The sequence below is a fragment of the Capricornis sumatraensis genome, chromosome 5, assembly GCF_032405125.1.
Source record: "Capricornis sumatraensis isolate serow.1 chromosome 5, serow.2, whole genome shotgun sequence".
Lineage (NCBI taxonomy): Eukaryota > Metazoa > Chordata > Mammalia > Artiodactyla > Bovidae > Capricornis > Capricornis sumatraensis.
Genome location: NC_091073.1, coordinates 17,332,889 through 17,353,815, shown reverse-complemented (window position 1 = coordinate 17,353,815; position 20,927 = coordinate 17,332,889). Strand labels below are relative to the sequence as shown.

The window sequence follows — 20,927 nt, the reverse complement described above, 5'->3', positions numbered from 1 at the left end:
TATTATTTCCTGAGCCTCTCTGTCTCCTCTCATGGCTATACATGACTGATTATTTCATAAAAGAACATGAAACAACTTACTTCTTTACTTTGTCTTTTTCTGGTTTTTGGCTTCACCTTCCCTCCTGCTTCTTTCCTCCCTCTCTTCCTTCCTTGAAATATATTTCCCCTCTAGGATGTAAGCCCCTTGAAGGCAAGGGCATCTTGTTCACACCAAGTCTTCAGTGCTGGGCAAGTAGTTGTCAGTGCTCACCAAACAGTGCTGAGTGTGAACACCAAGCAACACTCCTTCCCTTCCTTCCCAGTCTCCCATGGACTCACACACACCATTCCAGAGAACAATTCAAACTCAGTGGCCATGAACCTGTCTGGAGAGTCATCACCACACAGTGATCCATGGGGTTTGTCTTTCTTCAAAACAAACATGCAGGATGTTGACTAAGTGAAGAAATGTGAAGCAACAGCAGCAGCAGAATCTCCACACCATATGTGTGTGTGTGTGTGGTGTGTGTATTTATGCATTTTCTTCTGAAATATGGGTCACTCTTTTCACAGGAGTCTCTTTATTAAAAATCAAAGTTATATTAAAAGGTATGTTAAGGGTTTCCCTGGTGGTTCAGTGGTAAAGAGTCTAGCTCCCAAGGCAGGAGAAACAGGCTTGATCCCTGCTCTGGGAAGGTCCCACGTGCCCTGGAGCAGTTAAGCACTGTGCTCCCGAGCCTGGGAACCAAATCTACTGAGCCCATGCATCACAACTAATGAAGCCTGAGTCCCTAGCACTTGTGCTCTGCAACAAAAGAAGCCACTGCATTGAGAAGCCTGCACACCACAACCAGACAGACAGTAGCCCTTGCCCATTGCAACCAGAGAAAAGCTCACATAGCAATGAAGACCCAGCACAACCACAAATAATAAATAAAATATTTTTTAAGAAGGTTGAAAAGTCTCCTTGCCATCCCATCTGCCCCACTTAGGGGAAACCAGTTTGTTAGTTTCTTGTGTATCTTTCCAATATTTTTATAGAAATACAGGGAGATATCGGAGAAGGCAATGGCACCCCATTCCAGTACTCTTGCCTGGAAAATCCCATGGACGGAGGAGCCTGGTAGGCTGCAGTCCATGGGGTCGCTAAGAGTGGACACAACTGAGTGACTTCACTTTCACTTTTCACTTTCATGCATTGGAGAAGGAAATGGCAACCCACTCCAGTGTTCTTGCCTGGAGAATCCCAGGGATGGGGGAGCCTGGTGGGCTGCCATCTATGGGGTCACACAGAGTTGGACACGACTGAAGCGACTTAGCAGCAGTAGCAGCAGCAGGCAGATATAAATATGCATTCCTCCTGTGTGTGAACTCTTTTCAAATTAATCTTCTGAAGAAGTAACTGTCTTATCAATGCAATTCCAGATGTTCCAGCGTCCCCCCCTCCTCCTCCACAGCTTTAATAAAAATCAGCATAACTGAGGAAGGGCACAGGAAGGGCTCACACTGCCACTCTCTATCTATGTGGCCAAGGGCAAGTTACACAGTTAATCTGTGCCTTGGCTTTCTCACCTATAAAACTGGGATGTTACCTACCTCAGAGAAGTACCAATAATCAAAAGTTAACATAGGCAAAGTTCTAAGGACAATGCAAGGTACACAGTAGGTGCTGCATAAATGGCAAGCTTTATTATTCCACTATAATTATGTATTCAGACAGTATTTATGTATCCCATAAGTCAGAAACCTCCTTTACTTAATATCTCTGCTTCTGTGTTCTCTCAAACACTGTTTACTTAAACTCAAAAGGAATAGTCCTTTTTTTTTTTTTTTCCTTGTGGAAAATAAAAGCAGATCTTGAAGATGCTACTTGGCTTTGCCCAAACTCTTTAAGTCTTTCCCACCTCGTGCTCCCCTTCTTCCAACCTGATCTTTATCATGAGTGTGGGAGGGTACAGATTATTTGCCTGGCAGGACCTAAAGGTCCAGAAGAAAGAAGGATCTAGGGGTCTTTTGAAAGTCTAACCTTCCAAAGAAGCTATGCTTCCCTTCTCCCCCTCTCGCCTCCGTTCTGCTCATCTTGTTACCTATTCTATTTATTTCTTTTCCTTCACTTCTCCTGACTTTTATCTCAAATGTTGGGGGCAGATGCTGACATTCACAAATCCGCCCAGTCCACAAACAGAATCCTCCCCCTCCCTGCGCCGCGCCTCCACCCTGTGTGTGGGATCAATTCTGCGTCTTATAGAACACCTTACCTTCCACAAACTGCAAAGTTTCTGGGTCTGAACTACAGCTCCCCGCGCTCTCTGCACCTCCAGTTTCCCCTTCAGGCCACTTGAGGAGCTGAGGTAGAATTCCGCAGCTTTGGGCTGCAAACCTCCTCCTCTATCGTCCCACCCACCCGAGGGATCTCGCCAAAGCTGCCAAGGGAACCCAGGGCTATGGGTCCTGTTTCTGTATTTTGAGCCCTGAAGAATAAAGGAATCCGCGAGTAAAGGTTTCCTTGAAAGCAGGTGAATGTGGCCTTGAACCCGGAGCAGCGCTCCAGCGAAGGGCGGGCCGCAGCGACCTTAGCCCAGCGCCTTGGCAGCGCACCTGCCGGGCGCAGGAGGGGCGGGGCGGGCACCACTGGGGGCGGGACCGGCGCGGCCCGCAGCCCCTCCCGAGAGCTCTGCGCGCACTGGGCGCCCCTGGACCCTGGAGACCATGGGGAAGCTGGTGGCACTTATCCTGCTGGGCGCCGGCCTGGCCCTAGTCGGGGAGAGATTTTTGACATTTAGGTGAGTTGGCATCTTGAGCGTCCTGGGTTTTTTTCTCTTCTTCCAAGTTAGGTTAAGGGCTGCCCCGGGCCGCCTTCCTAGCGGGTAAGAATGAGCTGTTTGGGGACCCCGTCTTCTCAATTCCACCTAACAAACTATCCCTTGAGAAACTCTGATGTGGAAAGTGAGCTGATTTCTTGCCTTTCCTAAGATCGTGAGGCAGAAATGCCCCGATTTATTTTCTGAAAGTTATGCAACTCCCCCTCTTCCCCAGGTCAGCATTCCACCCACCCTTGAACAAACTAACTCTGTTGGAAGCGCTGGTCTTGGGGGAGGGAGCCAGGCTACCGGCTGGATGTTTTTGGCTGACTCAGAGGTTGTCCAAGGCAAGTTCAACCTTGAGGGGTACCGGGCTACCAGATTAAAGGAGCTAGCAGGACAGCAGGGAAATGAACTGAAACCTGCAAGGGGAGATTGGCATTGTCTGGTATCTGACCTGACCTTTCGAAGTGGAAGGTCTAGTGGTGATAGCCATTCCCGAAATATCTCGGGAGAATACTGGGCTAGTAAGAAGAAATGTTTGTTAGATGATGACATGTGTTCCCGAATAGATGTTAGCGTCTACTTGCTTTCAGTCCTCTTTGGGTTGTTTTCAATTTCTCCAAAGAGAAGTTGGTCTTCTCAGAGGTTCGCATCTACTGGCGGAATCTGTTGAGGAGCACGGTGCCTTTTGATAAGACATTCTAGTTCAGCTTGAGTTTATTGTTACATTTGCTCCCAGTGCATGCAAGTGAGAAAATCATGAAAAATAATAATTATAAAGCCAATCTAAAGAGCATTTTTTTAAAACTCACGGTAAGATAAGTATAGAATCTTCCTGAATACAATTTAATAAAAATGTACAATTATTCCTGGTGTTTAGAAGAATGTTTCACTGTGGAATCAAAACCATTATTCAAAAATAATTTGGCCAGTTGTTTAAACTATGGGCAGTTTAATGAACTCATGAACTTGCAAAGTAAATGAACATAAAATTTTAAAAATAATAAAGCAAAAGCTACAGAGTTTAGCTATTAGGAGACCCTGTTGAATTTGGGGAAGGCAGTTGGGGACAAGGACTACAAGGGATTAAGGGAATCAAAGTGCAGATTTATAATAAATAATACTTTATCACATTAGATAATAGGATTTTATGCATTTAAATTAATAATACTTATATACTATTAAATTAAAAAATATAGGCACATTACCCAGAGTGTGTCCACATTAAATAAGTAAATGTAAATAAAAGGAGATGCCTACTTATTTGTGATATCATCCATAAATGATGAGAGAGTTAATGAATTTGAAGGTGGTTAAAGACTGTGGTTAGACATTGATTTTGGATGCCGTGCATTGATCTCCAGTGTTTTTATCTTCCACAGAGAAAGAATGAATGCATATCGAAAAGTGGAGTCAGTAGAACCCCAGAACTGCCACCTTATTGAGGGAATTGGTATGTATATGACAGTACAATTTCCTGGTCACCATCCCCCTGACTGAAGCTGCTAATTTAATTCACTGCTACTCCTTAAACCCTCCTACTGAGGCTTCAGCCTCATCAATTTTACCCAAGCTATCTGATTCCACGTCTCCAAGGGGTATCCTAAACGTCAAAATCTATGGCTTTTTCTCGGTCCTCTTACTGACATCTCTCCATCATTTGAAATATGTTGTTGTCTACTCTTTGGTTGGTCCCTTGCTGGACTCTGCTCCTGCCCACTCTGTGACATTTCATTTCCTTCTGTCTTTTTCTGTTGCCTTACTTCTTTTTTTTTCCTTCTCCCCTCTCCTTGATGATACTCCTAGCTTCCAGTATCACTGCCTTCAAAATTTATCTGCTAGTACTAAGAGAAATGTGACAGCCCTTATTCTCAAGAACCTCCCAATCAATTGAGATTTTTTTTCTTAATTAATTGAAAGTCCATAGTTGGATCCCTGATCTTTCAAACTGCAGGCCTGTTTTCCTGTTTGAAATCTACTTTGCCTTTCTGTCATTTCCTCTCTCACTCCCCCACCCATCGGCTCTTCTTCCAGACTTCTCTTAAGCTTGGTACCTGCATTCTCAAAGAGATTCAGTCCAAAATGTAGCAAACTTGAACTTCCCTGTCAGTCCAGTGGGTAAGACTTTGCCTTCCGACACAGGAGATAGGGATTCCAGCCTTGGTCAGGGAGCTGAGACCTCACATGCCTTGAGGCCAAAACATCAAAACGGGAAGCAGAAGCAGTGTTGTAACAAATTCAATAAAGACTTTAAAATCTTAAAAAACAAAAATGAAGGGGCCATTTATTTTCCCCTCTCCCCTCACTGTTTCATGTGAGACCTGTGGCCTCTCTTGGGCCCCCACACAGAGCTGATCTCATTTACTCCTTACTGCTTCAATTGCTTGTTCTGGCTCTGAGCCTTTCCCTCTCCCTGATAATACTACTAGGGAAAAAAAAAAAAAAAAACACATCTAGCCAGATGCTGTTCTAGGAATGTATTCTTTCATTTTCTCACTTTTGCTCATGAAATTACCTCCAATGATTTCTTCATTGCTGCTTGCTGAAATCAGCTGGAAATCCCTCTTCTACCCCTGAACTCTCATAGCACTCTGAAACTCCCATTCACTTGAGACACCTAAGACATGCTTTATTTCAGAGCCAGCAGTGTCTTTCTCTCACAATCAGATTGTAAACCTCCTAGGGTCAAGGACTCAGTATGTGACAGGACAACACTCTAGCTTATTGTGATATAAATGATCTCCAAGGTAAGTTACTAATACATATATATTTCCCCCCTCAATTTCTAAAACAAATAGAGAAACAGCCTGGTGCTTGTGCTCCTTAGTCTTAGATGAGGTGTGTATTGCAAGCTAGAAAGCAGAAGGAACTGAAGACAAATCATTTCCTGACTTTGACATTTAAAAACCTGGGCTACTTCAAGGGATTTGATGGAGACGGGAGGGGAATATGTAGTTGTTGTGTGTTTTGTTGTTGTTTTTTTTTTAATAACAGGGGACTTTGTCCCATTCTGGGGGAGAATCGAGACCTGTAAAGGAATGACTACAATATACCTTTAGACAGGCTGGATCCTTCACACTTTGTGTCACAGAATGAGCAAAGGTTGTGTGTGTGTTTGTGTGTGTGTGTGTGTGTGTGCACGTGCAGTATTGTATAACTGGCAAAATTTCCTAAATTAGAGGGACCACATGAGCTTGGCAATGGATATTTCAGTGGTGACTAGTGTAGAATAAAGGCCATTTGGACTTCCCCAAACATTTAGCTTCGTTTTAAAATCCACTAAGCTATTTGCACAACCCTGGCAGAGAGACCCAATAATGACTCAGGCTGAACTTCCTACCAGTTTAGTGCAATGTGGGTTCGGGGTCAGATTTAATTTGATTTAAAAAATAAGGAAATGTAACATTCAATCATTTGTTTACTGTCTTGTTGAGTAATACTCACATTAATTTTATATATATATATATATATATATATATCTCAAAAGAGTCTGCCAATTAATTTAGACAGTAATTAGATCATTGTTAAAGCATTGTTAAAGTCTAGCCCAACTCTCAGATTGTATGATTCAAATAGACTTGCGAAGTTAAAACTAGAGCAGAAGGGGCCTCCCTGGTGGCTCAGTGCTAAAGAATCCACCTGCCATTGCAGGAGACACAGGCTCTATCCCTCATCCAGGAAGATCCAACATGGTGCAGAGCAACTGAGCCTGTGCGCCATAACTGCTGAGCCTGTGCGCTACAGCCCGGGAGCCACAACTCCTGAGGCCAGCATGCCCTGGAGCCCATGTTCTGCGACCCTTCACAACAAGAGAAGCGACTGCAGTGGCAAGCCTGTGCACTGCAGCAAGAGAGTAGTCCCTGCTCTCCACAACTAGAGAAAACCCTCACCGTGATGAAGAAAACCCAGCACAGCCAAAGATAAAGAAAATTATTTCCAAAAACTAGAGCAGAAGAAAAAAGGGCATGCACATCTCATGTCCATTGGCATATGTACATTCTCTATTTACAGAACTGAACAAGTGAGAATGATCACGGGCCATTTGTTAACAGGATAATATTGCTATATATCTAAAAATAATACTACTACCTTATCAAAGGCCCAGTGTCCGTGAGCTTTGTGCTGAGTCCTTTGAAAACACTTTACATCATCCTTGCAAACACCCCGTAAGGTGGGTGCTGCCATCTGTCTTTGGAGATTAGGAAACTGACACCCAGAAGAATGAAGTTCCCTGCCCACTGGTCCAGAATGAGAAGGTGCCAGGTCTAGATTAAGAGGCAGGGTGCTGTTCTTCCATGCCTTTGTACTCTCTGTTGTGTAACACTGCCTTTCTTATCTACCGACAGCACATTTTTATTACAGAGTTTCAGGGAAGTGTGGTGGTGGCAGAAAACAGAAAATCTGAGATGCAAAAAAGTGAAACGTTAATCAATAGAGCTGACCAAGACAGGGCAAGTTGGATATTTAAACAAAGCTCACTAATGAGATGATACTTGTCAGACCCTCCTCTCTGAGAGTGAAAAGCTTTGTGAAAGCATGGAAAACCAAAGAATTGAAGGCAGAGTGTAGTAGGCAGTAACAGAGCTGGGGAAAATTTCTGATTTGTGTTTTCTTCAAGACCTAGAATTTTCTGATTAATTTTATTGGTCGAGGGCTTCCCTGGTGGCTCAGATGGTAAAGAGTCTGCCTGCAATGCAGGAGACCTGGGTTCAATCCCTGGGTTGGGAAGATCCCCTGGAGAAGGGAGTGGCTACCCACACCAGTATTCTTGCCTGGAGAATTCCATGGACATGGAATGCATTTGTGGACAGCGGAGCCAGGTGGGCTACAGTCCGTGGGGTTGCAAAGAGTCAAACACGACTAAAACTTCCACTTTATTGGCAGAACAAACTTTTCCTCTTTTTGTTCTCTTTCCTCATTATTTATTTATTAATTTATTTTGGCCTCACTGTGTAGCATGTGGGAGCTTAGTTCCCCTACCGGGGATCGAACCCAAGCTCCCTGCATTGGAAGAATGGGGTCATAACCAATGGACCACCAGGGAAGTCCCATTCCTTCCCCAGTATTCTTTCTGGGAAAAAAGCTTAACAAGTGAAATAATTCTAACGTCCCAGAAATCATACCTCAAAGATCTTTTTTATATTAAATTCATCTTTTTTCCAAGGCTTTGAGTCTCAAAGATTGGCTTAACTGGGAAGTTATTTGGCTAATTAAAGTTGCCCTTGAAATAGGAACAGCTTTATTAGCTTGCCTTTGGCAGAATTATGAAGTAGACAGCCAGCCATCGTATGTGAAGTCTTCCTATCTTCCTCTTCTTCCCTTTCCCCTCCTGTAGCTTCCCGTGTCTCCAAGATATGTTTCTACTCCATGGTAGGTTCCATTTGTTTTCTTAGCTGGCTGTTTTCTTCCCTTGACGATGTGAAATGATAACATTAATTGATAGTAATGTTTTGGCATGACTTTTGCTCAAGACGTCTATAGAGAACAATCGGAGGCCAGAGAAATGAGGTTATGCCAAAAAATAGGGTTGACAGATTAAAAGGAGTAGATACCTATTTGTAAGACTGGCTTTAGACTTAGCAGTGGGGTTTTAATGTTGTCTGTGCACAGGGTGATGAGTATGTGGAGAGGACTCAGGGGAGGGTGTCCCAGAGGCTCTCACTCCCACAGGAGCCACTGTTGCTAAGACGCACTGGGCCATCATGCAGATGCAGTGTAGGTCGGGGAGGGGGATAAAGGAGGGTTAGGAATAATGCACAACCAGCTACTAATTCTTTTCCACATCTGAGTGCAAAGCACCAGCTTCCCTGTGCTATGGCCAGAGCAAGTATCTCTGGAAAATGCCCACTCATGCTGCAGGTGAATTACTGAAGCAGGTTAGTGCTATCATGGGAGATGTGTGAAACGGTGTTTGGAAGATGAAAAGACTAAATCAGAAATTTTACAACTCAGAACATCTCCTATTCAGAAATTAACACTCACTTGTCTATAATTTAACCTCAAACAAGACAAAGTTCAAAAAACGAAAGCAGTTTCTCCTTTTTAGTCAGTCAACCAGCTTGTTGCTGAAAGCTTTTATAGAAAAGGCAGGTGTTATATTGGGTACAAGGACACGGTACTGAATAAAACCAGGTCCTTGATCCAAGCAAGTTACAGCCCAAGTGTGGAAAATACCATGGTGGAGGTAGTCACAGGTGACCGCACTGGTACACAAATTGGATGCTGGAGCCAAGCGAGGTTGAAAAGGCTGAGGGGACAGCATCCAAGTCATCTCTAAGGGCCTGTGATACTCAGCCAAGTGGAGGTGAGACTGGGTGTGGGAAACGTGCGTTGCCAAGAAGCAGGTAACAGCACGTGCTCAGGTATGCAGCTAAACAAGCCTGGCCCACCTCGGAACTGCTGACAGAGTGCTGCAGCACACCTGGGAAAAACAGTGAAGGGTGGGAGCCACACGACTGAGCTCGGAGCCAAGAGGCACAGAACTGTGGATCTAGGTCAAGGAGTTTGAGAATTTTACAGCCAACCCTACTGGACCTTTGGAGGGTTTTAAGCAGGGGCATTACAAGGTCAAGTTTGCAATTTAAAAAGAATGGTTGTAGGGGAGCAAAGTGGACCTACTAGGAAGCTATTACAGAAATCCAGGAGGGAGTTCCAGAGCTTGAAAGACTTGTGATCAGATGATTTTAGGGAATGAGGAAAAGGAAGACATCAAGGATAACCCCAAGGTTCCCACTTTGGGTGCTTGGGGGATAGAAATGTCACCCACTGAAATTGAAATATACAAAATGGAGCAGATTTAAGAGGGAAATTTCCAGATTGCTTTGATACATGTTGAACATGAGAAATGAAAAGGCCCAATAGAAATGTCCTATATATGGGAGACCTGGTTTGATCGGTTGGGAAGATCCTCTGGAGAAGGGAACAGCTACCCACTCCAGTATTCTGGCCTAGAATTCCATGGACTACATAGTCCATGGGGTCGCAAAGAGTCAGACACAGTGGAGTGACTTTCACCATACATGTATATACAGGTGAATACAGAGGTCTGGAGGTTGGGAGAAAGTTTTGGGCTTGATTTAGAGATTGGAGAGTTAAGAGTATGTGGGTGGAAGCTGACACTTTGGGACTAGAGTAAATGGGTGCTCTGCTAAGAGAAATAGCCAAGTGCGGGTAGAGGCTGGTGAGTATTTCCATCCAGGATAGAGGCAGAAGGAGACTAGGGCAAAAGGAAGCCCAGAAGTGGTGTTTAGAGGAAAAAAAGAGATAGAAAAAGGTTTGTTCAAAAACTAACCCATCCAGGGGATTCCCTGATGGCTCAGTGGGAAAGAATCCGCCTGCCAACACAGGAGACATGGGTTCAGATCTCACATGCTGCAGAGCAACTGAACTCGTGTGCCACAACCATTGAGCCTGTGCCCTAGAGCCCACGGTGTGCCACAGGAGGAGCCACAGCAGGGAGCAGTCCATGCACCACAACCAGAGAGTAGCCCCTGCATCAGTGAAGACCCAGCGCAGCCAAAAGTGAACCCCAAACCTGACAATCGAAAAACACACACATTAATGAATGTATTTTAAAAACTAACCCACTCATATTCAACATCTTTTCTAAAGCTGTTTTATTCAGTTTGCTGGATTCTCCCCACGTCTATTTTACTCCACGTAGGGCAGGGCATGCATGCTCAGTTGGGTCTGCCTCTTTGCAACCCCATGGACTGTAGCCCGCCGGGATCCTCTGTCCAGGGCACTCTCCAGGCAAGAATACAGGAGCGGGTTGCCATTTCCTGCTCCAGGGGATCTTCCCGACCCAGGGATCAAACTCCCATCTCTTGCGTCTCCTGCACTAGCAGGCCGATCCTTTACCACGGTGCCACCTGGGAAGCCCTACTCCACGTATAAAAAGCATTAAATCTTTCAGACCATCAAAACACCATATATGGGTAAATCTTGATGAACTGGAATGCTTAGAAAATGGAAAACTGTGATTAGGTTTCAGGTTCCTAGTTGGGGATTCATTTTCATCTTCAGTATAATTAATACAATTAAATATTTTTCCGTCCTCCAGTTTTCAGTGCCTATTGCTTATTACTCTGTTGATTCAAATTTGCATTTTTTGGCTTTATTCCACTTTTCTTTCCCCCATTCTTCTTAGGAGTCCATTACCTCAGGTAACCATTTTCCCATGTATTTTATTTACTATAGCTGTGCAGCAAACTACCTCAAAACTTAGTGACTGAGAAGGACAGTAGTTATTTTGCTGATGAGTTTGCAGTTTTGGCTGGGCTCGGGGAGGCAGCTCATCTCTATTCCCTTTGCATCAGCTAGGGCATCTCAGCTCATCTGAGACACTTTCAGACCCCTCTGTACTGCATGTGGTCTCTCCACAGTCTCTCCTCTGTACCTGCAAAGTAGCCAGGCTTCTTATATTTAGAATCAGGGCTCACAAGGTACATGCTTGGAGAGAGAGAGCAATGGCAGGTTTGATTATAACTTGACTTTGTATGTCAGCTGGCATCACTTCCTCCTCATGCAATTTGTCAGAGCAGTTAGAAAGTTCCACCCAGGGTTAAGGGAAGAGGATACAGACCTAGCCTCCTAATGGGAGAGCTTGAACATCACATTTTTAAGAAGAGCATGTGGTTTTGATACATCATTTCAATCAGACTTATAAATAACCATTTGCCATATTCAATAACCATTGCTTGCATCCTCAATGCTGCCTGCCTGGGAACACATCATATGTGGGTCCACCTCTCTGCTAGAAAACATGCAAATCTCCTTTGCATCCTGTTCTCAGTCATAACTTACTCATTATATGTTTCTTTCTATAGAAAAATGCCCATGACCATCTCTCAGTGAGAAAAGGATCTAAGTAAAATCTTCCAAATTCATTTATTTCCAACAGCTCATCCTAGGATTTATTGCTTTTTTAAAATTGGAGTTTAGTTGCTTTATGTTGTGTATGATCTGTTGCTTTTATAACAGAGAACAATTAATAATTTGCCAATATGATTAGAAAACAATAGATTTTTCAGGCCTCAACAAGTTATCAATAACCTCAGATATGCAGATGGCACCACCATTATGGCAGAAAGTGAAGAAGAACTAAAGAGCCTCTTGAAGAAAGTGAAAAAGGAGAGTGAAAAAGTTGGCTTAAAGCTCAACATTCAGAAAACTAAGATCATGGCATCCGGTCCCATCACTTCATGGCAAATAGATGGGGAAACAGGGGAAACAGTGGAAACAGTGGCTGACTTTATTTTTTGAGCTCCAAAATCACTGCAGATGGTGACTGCAGCCATGAAATTAAAAGACGCTTACTCCTTGGAAGGAAAGTTATGACCAACCTAGACAGCATATTAAAAAGCAGAGACATTACTTTGCCAACAAAGATCTAGTCAAGGCTATGGTTTTTCCTGTGGTCATGTATGGATGTGAGAGTTGGACTATAAAGAAAGCTGAGTGCTGAAGAAGTGATGCTTTTGAACTGTGGTGTTGGAGAAGACTCTTGAGAGTCCCTTGGACTGCAAGGAGATCCAACCAGTCCATCCTAAAGGAGATTAGTCTTGGGTGTTCATTGGAGGGACTGATGTTGAAGCTGAAACTCCAGTACTTTGCCACCTGATGCGAAGAGCTGACTCATTGGAAAAGACCCTGATGCTTGGAAAGTTTGAGGGCAGGAGGAGAAAGGGACAACAGGGGATGAGATGGTTGGATGGCATCACCAACTCGATGGACATAGGTTTGGGTGGACTCCGGGAGTTGGTGATGGACAGGGAGGCCTGGCGTGCTGCGGTTCATGGGGTTGCAAAGAGTTGGACATGACTGAGTGACTGAACTGAACTGAACAACAAGTCAGAGGAGAGAAATACTTGGCAGAGAAGTCTTTAAGTGACCTTCACAATGATGGCTTTCCAAATGTTATCACTTGGTCTATAGATCTGTCTTGTGTGGCAAGTAAAGCTGAATCTCTTAGGACATGCTCTAAGGGTTTTTATTTAAAGAATAAATCTAGAATATGAATTTATTTTATATTTATTTTCTTTTTTCTCCTGAAAATGGACTTCTTAAAAAAAAAAGAATAATTTAGTATTTCAGGAACCTGGCTCAGGTTTTCCTGGAGAGCAACATTCCTGTAGGATTCCTGAAAGTTAATATTATTTCCCAAGTAAATAGCTCAAAAAGTTAAGGTAGTTTCCAAAAGAAGTTCAAAGTCTTGACTGTGTGTGAAATCACTTTTTAAGCCACCATTCATGCATCTTTCTGATCCTCAGCTTTTTTTTTTATAGAAAATGGCTCTGAAGATATTGATATCCTTCCTAGTGGGCTGGCTTTCATCTCCAGTGTGAGTATTTCCCATGCTCCTCAGATGCGCAAGTGAACAGCTGTATGGACAGAACATTAGTGTCACCAACTCAAGTGTCCCACTTGTGTGTAAACTAGTCAACTAAAAGCACCAAAATGGGATTCCAGAGGCTAACTGAGGCAAGACAGAAGTGCCCAGGCTTGCCTACCCCATGGTGGGCAGTTATATACCCAGGGGAGTGCTGAAAAGTGTATATTGAATTCCATTCACTTCCTAGACGAGGCTCCAGATTTGCTCTGTGGCTATCCATCCTCACCATTGCCCTTCTGGCTGAGCCTCAGCTTCTGGAAGTCATCTTCTTACTAATTGGTATTCATCTCATCATGCCTGCCTGAGTTTGGAACTCAGTAAATGTTTGCAGAGTCAATGTTAGCCCTGTTACTCAATTCATAACCATCTTGCATTTCTTTGCATTTCCCAAGAGCATTTCCATCTTAGGTTCCTCAGCATTTAAAGAAAAGCTCTTTCAAAGAGGAGTAGGGAAACACGTGCATTTTATTTCCAGTACCACCTTCACAGGTTGGGGATGATTAGGAAGCTATGAGAAGGACTGAACTTCAACTAATTAAAATGTTATATTGTAAAAATATTGAAAATTATCATATACTTAGTTAAATCAGTTACAATTTGGAGTGGGACTTAGGATTTTGAAAAAAGTAGGTATTAATTACATTTCCAATGTGAATTCTGATTGCTGGAATTTCATGTTCTAATATTCCACTTGGGCCAATAAAATACTATCAAATAACACATTTTAAAAATCTATGTCTTTTTGGCCAAAAGGGGGGGGGCCATAAAATATTTTTTAATGGTCCCAATTTCTAAATTCTTCAGTATAGTCAGGGTGTATAGTCAATATGCATTTTAAATTGCTGCTGGTGTGGTATATGTTAGGGTAGTGGAAAGGATTTTATGTCTTTAGTTTTCCTCCAAAAACTACAGCTGTCTAGAAAAGCTTTTTCTTTGTTGACTTAAATTAACCTACTGTCAATTTAGGTTTTCAATGTGATGCCCAACAGACCTTTAAAAACAATTATTTTATGGCTAGGAGATGTGTAGTTCCTACTGTAAATTTCTTTTCTATTAATATTTTCACTAAAGGTAAGTGTACTGAATTCTTGTTATTCAGCAAGTAGAGATTTTCATCACAAATAATTCTATGATAAAACGTTAGCTCTTTTTGCAAAATAACAAACAACTCATTCTTATAGGATAAGGATAATGTTCTTTGCTTATTTTTAATCTTGCTGTACTGCAATAAATTCAAGTCCTTGTCCTTCTTGGTCACCTCCTACTGCCCTTTCCTGCCATCCTAGAACATGTTTGGAAGCTGCTGATTTAGGGAGTAATTCTGTGTGATAGATATTTTTAGTCTATTTAGAGGTGCCAAGCAGGCTATTTGCTTCCTTACCTTGGGACTTGACATGTTCTTTGCCAGCAAGATTACTCCCTTCCCCACATGTTGCCATCTAACTCCTAGTTCCCTGTGAGGGCTCACTGCAGGAGAACTTTAATTCCTCAGGAATATCCCTCATATCTTTCTGGGCAAGGTGGCTCTTCTGTGCCCCCATAGTTTCCCTGTGGGTAGGGTCTTACATGCCTCCCCATATCTGGTTGGCTTGCTTGGTGCTGCCTCCCTGGATTTCTGTCCTTTTGAGACTAGGACTTTGGAGCGTCTGTTGCCATGCGGCACCTGCCAAGGTATCTGGCATACATAGGAGCTTGACTGCTTACTGAATATGCGTTCTGGTAAATGAGGGCCATGGAGGAGTGCAATGCTTGTCCACACGTACCTGTAGTCTGTTGGTGGAAATAAGATGCCTGCACACCTAGGTGATTTTTGCCATTTTCAGGGGTGAATGGTATCAAAATAATTGCAATCATTTGCCAAGATTCTTACCTAACTGCTTTAAACAGAAAACCAAGCATATGTAAAGAGTTTCATTTATCGTGACACTTACTGTATAGGCCATGTTTGTTGGCCATGCTCCACCCTTATTCCCCAATCAGATCATTTCCATTTCCAGAGCACCTGATCCTTCTACCAGTCGGCAGTGCCCTCATATTCCTCCAAGCTCCCACTGTACTTGCTGTGGGGTTCTGCCCTGAGCAGCGCTCCTGAGCAATATAATATTCTCTACTGTCAAACCTTTCTTTATGGTGTGGCAAAAAGTTGTACATCACTGTACAACTAATGATCTCAGTGATTTAGGCATTTCACTTCTCTGGGCTTAATTTTCCTTATATGAAAAGAGAAGATTTACCTCAAGTGAAAATGGGAAGAATTGGGTGTCTCTGATATCCTTCCCTCAATGTCACCACTATTTGTGCCATTGGACTTAGTGACAAACTGACTATGAAGGAAAGGATAGATTTGGAGTCTCAATTGTATGGCCTGATACTGGGCAGAGCAGTGATTCCCTTAATAGAGAATAGATACAAATGAGAGCAAGGATTTGAGGAGAGATGATTTTGGTTTTGATCACTTGATTTTGAGCTGCCTTTAGGAAGAAGTTGGGATGCAAGCTAGGGCTCCATAGAGAGGTTCCAGGGAAATGTGTATATTTGATACTTACTAATATGGAAGAAATAAATGAAACCTTATGAATGAGCTCTGCAAGGGAAGAGTGCAGAATAAGAAGGAAGGGATGGATGAGGACAGAGAGAGGGAAGGGCAGGAAAGGAAGCAGTAATTCTATCTGGAAATTCTACTTTTGGTTTTTTTTTTTTTGTTTTTTTTTTTTTTAAATTTTTAAATTTTAAAATCTTTAATTCTTACATGTGTTCCCAAACATGAAACCCCCTCCCACCTCCCTCCCCATAACATCTCTGTGGGTGATCCCCATGCACCAGCCCCAAGCATGCTGTATCCTGTGTCAGACATAGACTGGCGATTCAATTCTTACATGATAGTATACATGATAGAATGCCATTCTCCCAAATCATCCCGCCCTCTCCCTCTCCCTCTGAGTCCAAAAGTCCGTTATACACAGCCGTGTCTTTTTTCCTGTCTTGCATACAGGGTCGTCATTGCCATCTTTCTAAATTCCATATATATGTGTTAGTATACTGTATTGGTGTTTTTCTTTCTGGCTTACTTCACTCTGTATAATCGGCTCCAGTTTCATCCATCTCATCAGAACTGATTCAAATGAATTCTTTTTAACGGCTGAGTAATACTCCATTGTGTACATGTACCAAAGCTTTCTTATCCATTCATCTGCTGATGGACATCTAGGTTGTTTCCATGTCCTGGCTATTATAAACAGTGCTGCGATGAACATTGGGGTACATGTGTCTCTTTCAATTCTGGTTTCCTCGGTGTGTATACCCAGCAGTGGGATTGCTGGGTCATAAGGTAGTTCTATTTGCAATTTTTTAAGGAATCTCCACACTGTTCTCCATAGTGGCTGTACTAGTTTGCATTCCCACCAACAGTGTAGGAGGGTTCCCTTTTCTCCACACCCTCTCCAGCATTTATTGCTTGCAGATTTTTGGATCGCAGCCATTCTGACTGGTGTGAAGTGGTACCTCATTGTGGTTTTGATTTGCATTTCTCTGATAATGAGTGATGTTGAGCATCTTTTCATGTGTTTGTTAGCCATCCGTATGTCTTCTTTGGAGAAATGTCTATTTAGTTCTTTGGCCCATTTTTTGATTGGGTCGTTTATTTTTCTGGAATTGAGCTGCATAAGTTGCTTGTATAATTTTGAGATTAGTTGTTTGTCAGTTGTTTCATTTGCTATTATTTTCTCCCATTCAGAAGGCTGTCTTTTCACCTTGCGTATATTTTCCTTTGTTGTGCAGAAGCTTTTAATTTTAATTAGATCCCATTTGTTTATTTTTGCTTTTATTTCCAGAATTCTGGGAGGTGGATCATAGAGGATCCTGCTGTGATTTATGTCTGAGAGTATTTTGCCTATATTCTCCTCTAGGAGTTTTATAGTTTCTGGTCTTACATTTAGATCTTTAATCCATTTTGAGTTTATTTTTGTGTGCGGTGTTAGAAAGTGATCTAGTTTCATTCTTTTACAAGTGGTTGACCAGTTTTCCCAGCACCACTTGTTAAAGAGATTGTCTTTACTCCATTGTATATTCTTGCCTCCTTTGTCAAAGATAAGGTGTCCATATGTGTGTGGATTTATCTCTGGGCTTTCTATTTTGTTCCATTGATCTATATTTCTGTCTTTGTGCCAGTACCATACTGTTTTGATGACTGTGGCTTTGTAGTAGAGCCTGAAGTCAGGCAAGTTGATTCCTCCAGTTCCATTCTTCTTTCTCAAGATTGCTTTGGCTATTCGAGGTTTTTTGTATTTCCATACAAATCTTGAAATTATTTGTTCTAGTTCTGTGAAAAATATGGCTGGTAGCTTGATAGGGATTGCGTTGAATTTGTAAATTGCTTTGGGTAGTATACTCATTTTCACTATATTGATTCTTCCAATCCATGAACATGGTATATTTCTCCATCTATTAGTGTCCTCTTTGATTTCTTTCATCAGTGTTTTATAGTTTTCTATATATAGGTCTTTAGTTTCTTTGGGTAGATATATTCCTAAGTATTTTATTCTTTTTGTTGCAATGGTGAATGGAATTGTTTCCTTAATTTCTTTTCCTACTTTCTCATTATTAGTGTATAGGAATGCAAGGGATTTCTGTGTGTTGATTTTATATCCTGCAACTTTACTATATTCATTGATGAGCTCTAGTAATTTTCTGGTGGAGTCTTTAGGGTTTTCCATGTAGAGGATCATGTCATCTGCAAACAGTGAGAGTTTTACTTCTTCTTTTCCAATTTGGATTCCTTTTATTTCTTTTTCTGCTCTGATTGCTGTGGCCAAAACTTCCAGAACTATGTTGAATAGTAGCGGTGAAAGTGGACACCCTTGTCTTGTTCCTGACTTTAGGGGAAATGCTTTCAATTTTTCACCATTGAGGATAATGTTTGCTGTGGGTTTGTCATATATAGCTTTTATTATGTTGAGGTATGTTCCTTCTATTCCTGCTTTCTGGAGAGTTTTTATCATAAATGGATGTTGAATTTTGTCAAAGGCCTTCTCTGCATCTATTGAGATAATCATATGGTTTTTATTTTTCAATTTGTTAATGTGGTGAATTACATTGATTGACTTGCGGATATTGAAGAATCCTTGCATCCCTGGGATAAAGCCCACTTGGTCATGGTGTATGATCTTTTTAATATGTTGTTGGATTCTGATTGCTAGAATTTTGTTGAGGATTTTTGCATCTATGTTCATCAGTGATATTGGCCTGTAGTTTTCTTTTTTTGTGACATCTTTGTCAGGTTTTGGTATTAGGGTGATGGTGGCCTCATAGAATGAGTTTGGAAGTTTACCTTCCTCTGCAATTTTCTGGAAGAGTTTGAGTAGGATAGGTGTTAGCTCTTCTCGAAATTTTTGGTAGAATTCAGCTGTGAAGCCGTCTGGACCTGGGCTTTTGTTTGCTGGAAGATTTCTGATTACAGTTTCAATTTCCGTGCTGGTGATGGGTCTGTTAAGATTTTCTATTTCTTCCTGGTTCAGTTTTGGAAAATTGTACTTTTCTAAGAATTTGTCCATTTCTTCCACATTGTCCATTTTATTGGCATACAACTGCTGATAGTAGTCTCTTATGATCTTTTGTATTTCTGTGTTGTCTGTTGTGATCTCTCCATTTTCATTTCTAATTTTATTGATTTGATTTTTCTCTCTTTGCTTCTTGATGAGTCTGGCTAGTGGTTTGTCAATTTTATTTATCCTTTCAAAGAACCAGCTTTTGGCCTTGTTGATTTTTGCTATGGTCTCTTTTGTTTCTTTAGCATTTATTTCTGCCCTAATTTTTAAGATTTCTTTCCTTCTACTAACTCTGGGGTTCTCCAATTCTTCCTTTTCTAGTTGCTTTAGTTGTAGAGTTAGGTTATTTATTTGACTTTTTTCTTGTTTCTTGAGGTATGCCTGTATTGCTATGAACTTTCCTCTTAGCACTGCTTTTATAGTGTCCCACAGGTTTTGGGTTGTTGTGTTTTCATTTTCATTAGTTTCTATGCATATTTTGATTTCTTTTTTGATTTCTTCTGTGATTTGTTGGTTATTCAGAAGTGTGTTGTTCAACCTCCATATGTTGGAATTTTTAGTAGTTTTTCTCCTGTAATTGAGATCTAATCTTAATGCATTATGGTCAGAAAAGATGCTTGGAATGATTTCGATTTTTTTGAATTTATCAAGTTTAGATTTATGGCCCAGGATGTGATCTATCCTGGAGAAGGTTCCATGAGCACTTGAAAAAAAGGTGAAATTCATTGTTTTGGGGTGAAATGTCCTATAGATATCAATTAGGTCTAATTGATCTAAGGTATCATTTAAAGTTTGCGTTTCTTTGTTAATTTTCTGTTTAGTTGATCTGTCCATAGGTGTGAGTGGGGTATTAAAGTCTCCCACTATTATTGTGTTATTGTTGATTTCCCCTTTCATACTTGTTAGCATTTGTCTTACATATTGCGGTGCTCCTATATTGGGTGCATATATATTTATAATTGTTATATCTTCTTCTTGGATTGATCCTTTGATCATTATGTAGTGGCCTTCTTTGTCTCTTTTCACAGCCTTTGTTTTAAAGTCTATTTTATCAGATATGAGTATTGCCACTCCTGCTTTCTTTTGGTCTCTATTTGCGTGGTATATCTTATTCCAGCCCTTCACTTTCAGTCTATATGTGTCCCTTGTTTTGAGGTGGGTCTCTTGTAAGCAGCATATAGAGGGGTCTTGTTTTTGTATCCATTCGGCCAGTCTTTGCCTTTTGGCTGGGGCGTTCAACCCATTTACGTTTAAGGTAATTATTGATAAGTATGATCCCGTTACCATTTACTTTATTGTTTTGGGTTCGGGTTTATACACCCTTTTCGGTTTCCTGTCTAGAGAATATCCTTTAGAATTTGTTGGAGAGCTGGTTTGGTGGTGCTGAATTCTCTCAGCTTTTGCTTGTCTGTAAAGCTTTTGATTTCTCCTTCGTATTTGAATGAGATCCTTGCTGGGTACAGTAATCTGGGCTGTAGGTTATTGTCTTTCATCACTTTAAGTATGTCTTGCCATTCCCTCCTGGCCTGAAGAGTTTCTATTGAAAGATCAGCTGTTATCCTTATGGGAATCCCCTTGTGTGTTATTTGTTGTTTTTCCCTTGCTGCTTTTAATATTTGTTCTTTGTGTTTGACCTTTGTTAATTTAATTAATATGTGTCTTGGGGTGTTTCGCCTTGGGTTTATCCTATTTGGGACTCTCTGTGTTTCTTGGACTTGGGTGATTATTTCCTTCCCCATTTTAGGGAAGTTTTCAACTATTATCTCCTCAAGGATTTTCTCATGATCTTTCTTTCTGTCTTCTTCTTCTGGGACTCCTATAATTCGAATGTTGGAGCGTTTCATATTGTCCTGGAGGTCTCTGAGATTGTCCTCGTTTCTTTTAATTCGTATTTCTTGTTTCCTCTCTGATTCATTTATTTCTACCATTCTATCTTCTATTTCACTAATCCTATCTTCTGCCTCAGTTATTCTACTATTTGTTGCCTCCAGAGTGTTTCTGATCTCATTTATTGCATTATTCATTATATTTTGACTCTTTTTTATTTCTTCTAGGTCCTTGTTAAACCTTTCTTGCATCTTCTCAATCCTTGTCTCTAGGCTATTTATCTGTGATTCCATTTTGATTTCAAGATTTTGGATCATTTTCACTATCAATATTCGGAATTCCTTCTCAGGTAGATTCCCTACTTCTTCCTCTTTTGTTT

The 20,927-nt window shown here is 41.4% G+C and overlaps 1 protein-coding gene across 1 annotated transcript in view; it reads left to right on the top strand.

Annotated features, from left to right (window-relative positions):
- The first annotated feature begins 2,657 nt into the window (after positions 1 to 2,657).
- PON3 (paraoxonase 3) overlaps positions 2,658 to 20,927 on the top strand; it is a 41,715-nt gene continuing 23,445 nt past the window's right edge. The window contains exons 1-3 of the mRNA XM_068972324.1: positions 2,658 to 2,764; positions 4,168 to 4,238; positions 13,072 to 13,127. Of these exons, the coding sequence (XP_068828425.1) occupies positions 2,691 to 2,764; positions 4,168 to 4,238; positions 13,072 to 13,127 (201 nt within the window). The 5' untranslated portion in view covers positions 2,658 to 2,690. The remainder of the gene's footprint in view (positions 2,765 to 4,167; positions 4,239 to 13,071; positions 13,128 to 20,927) is intronic.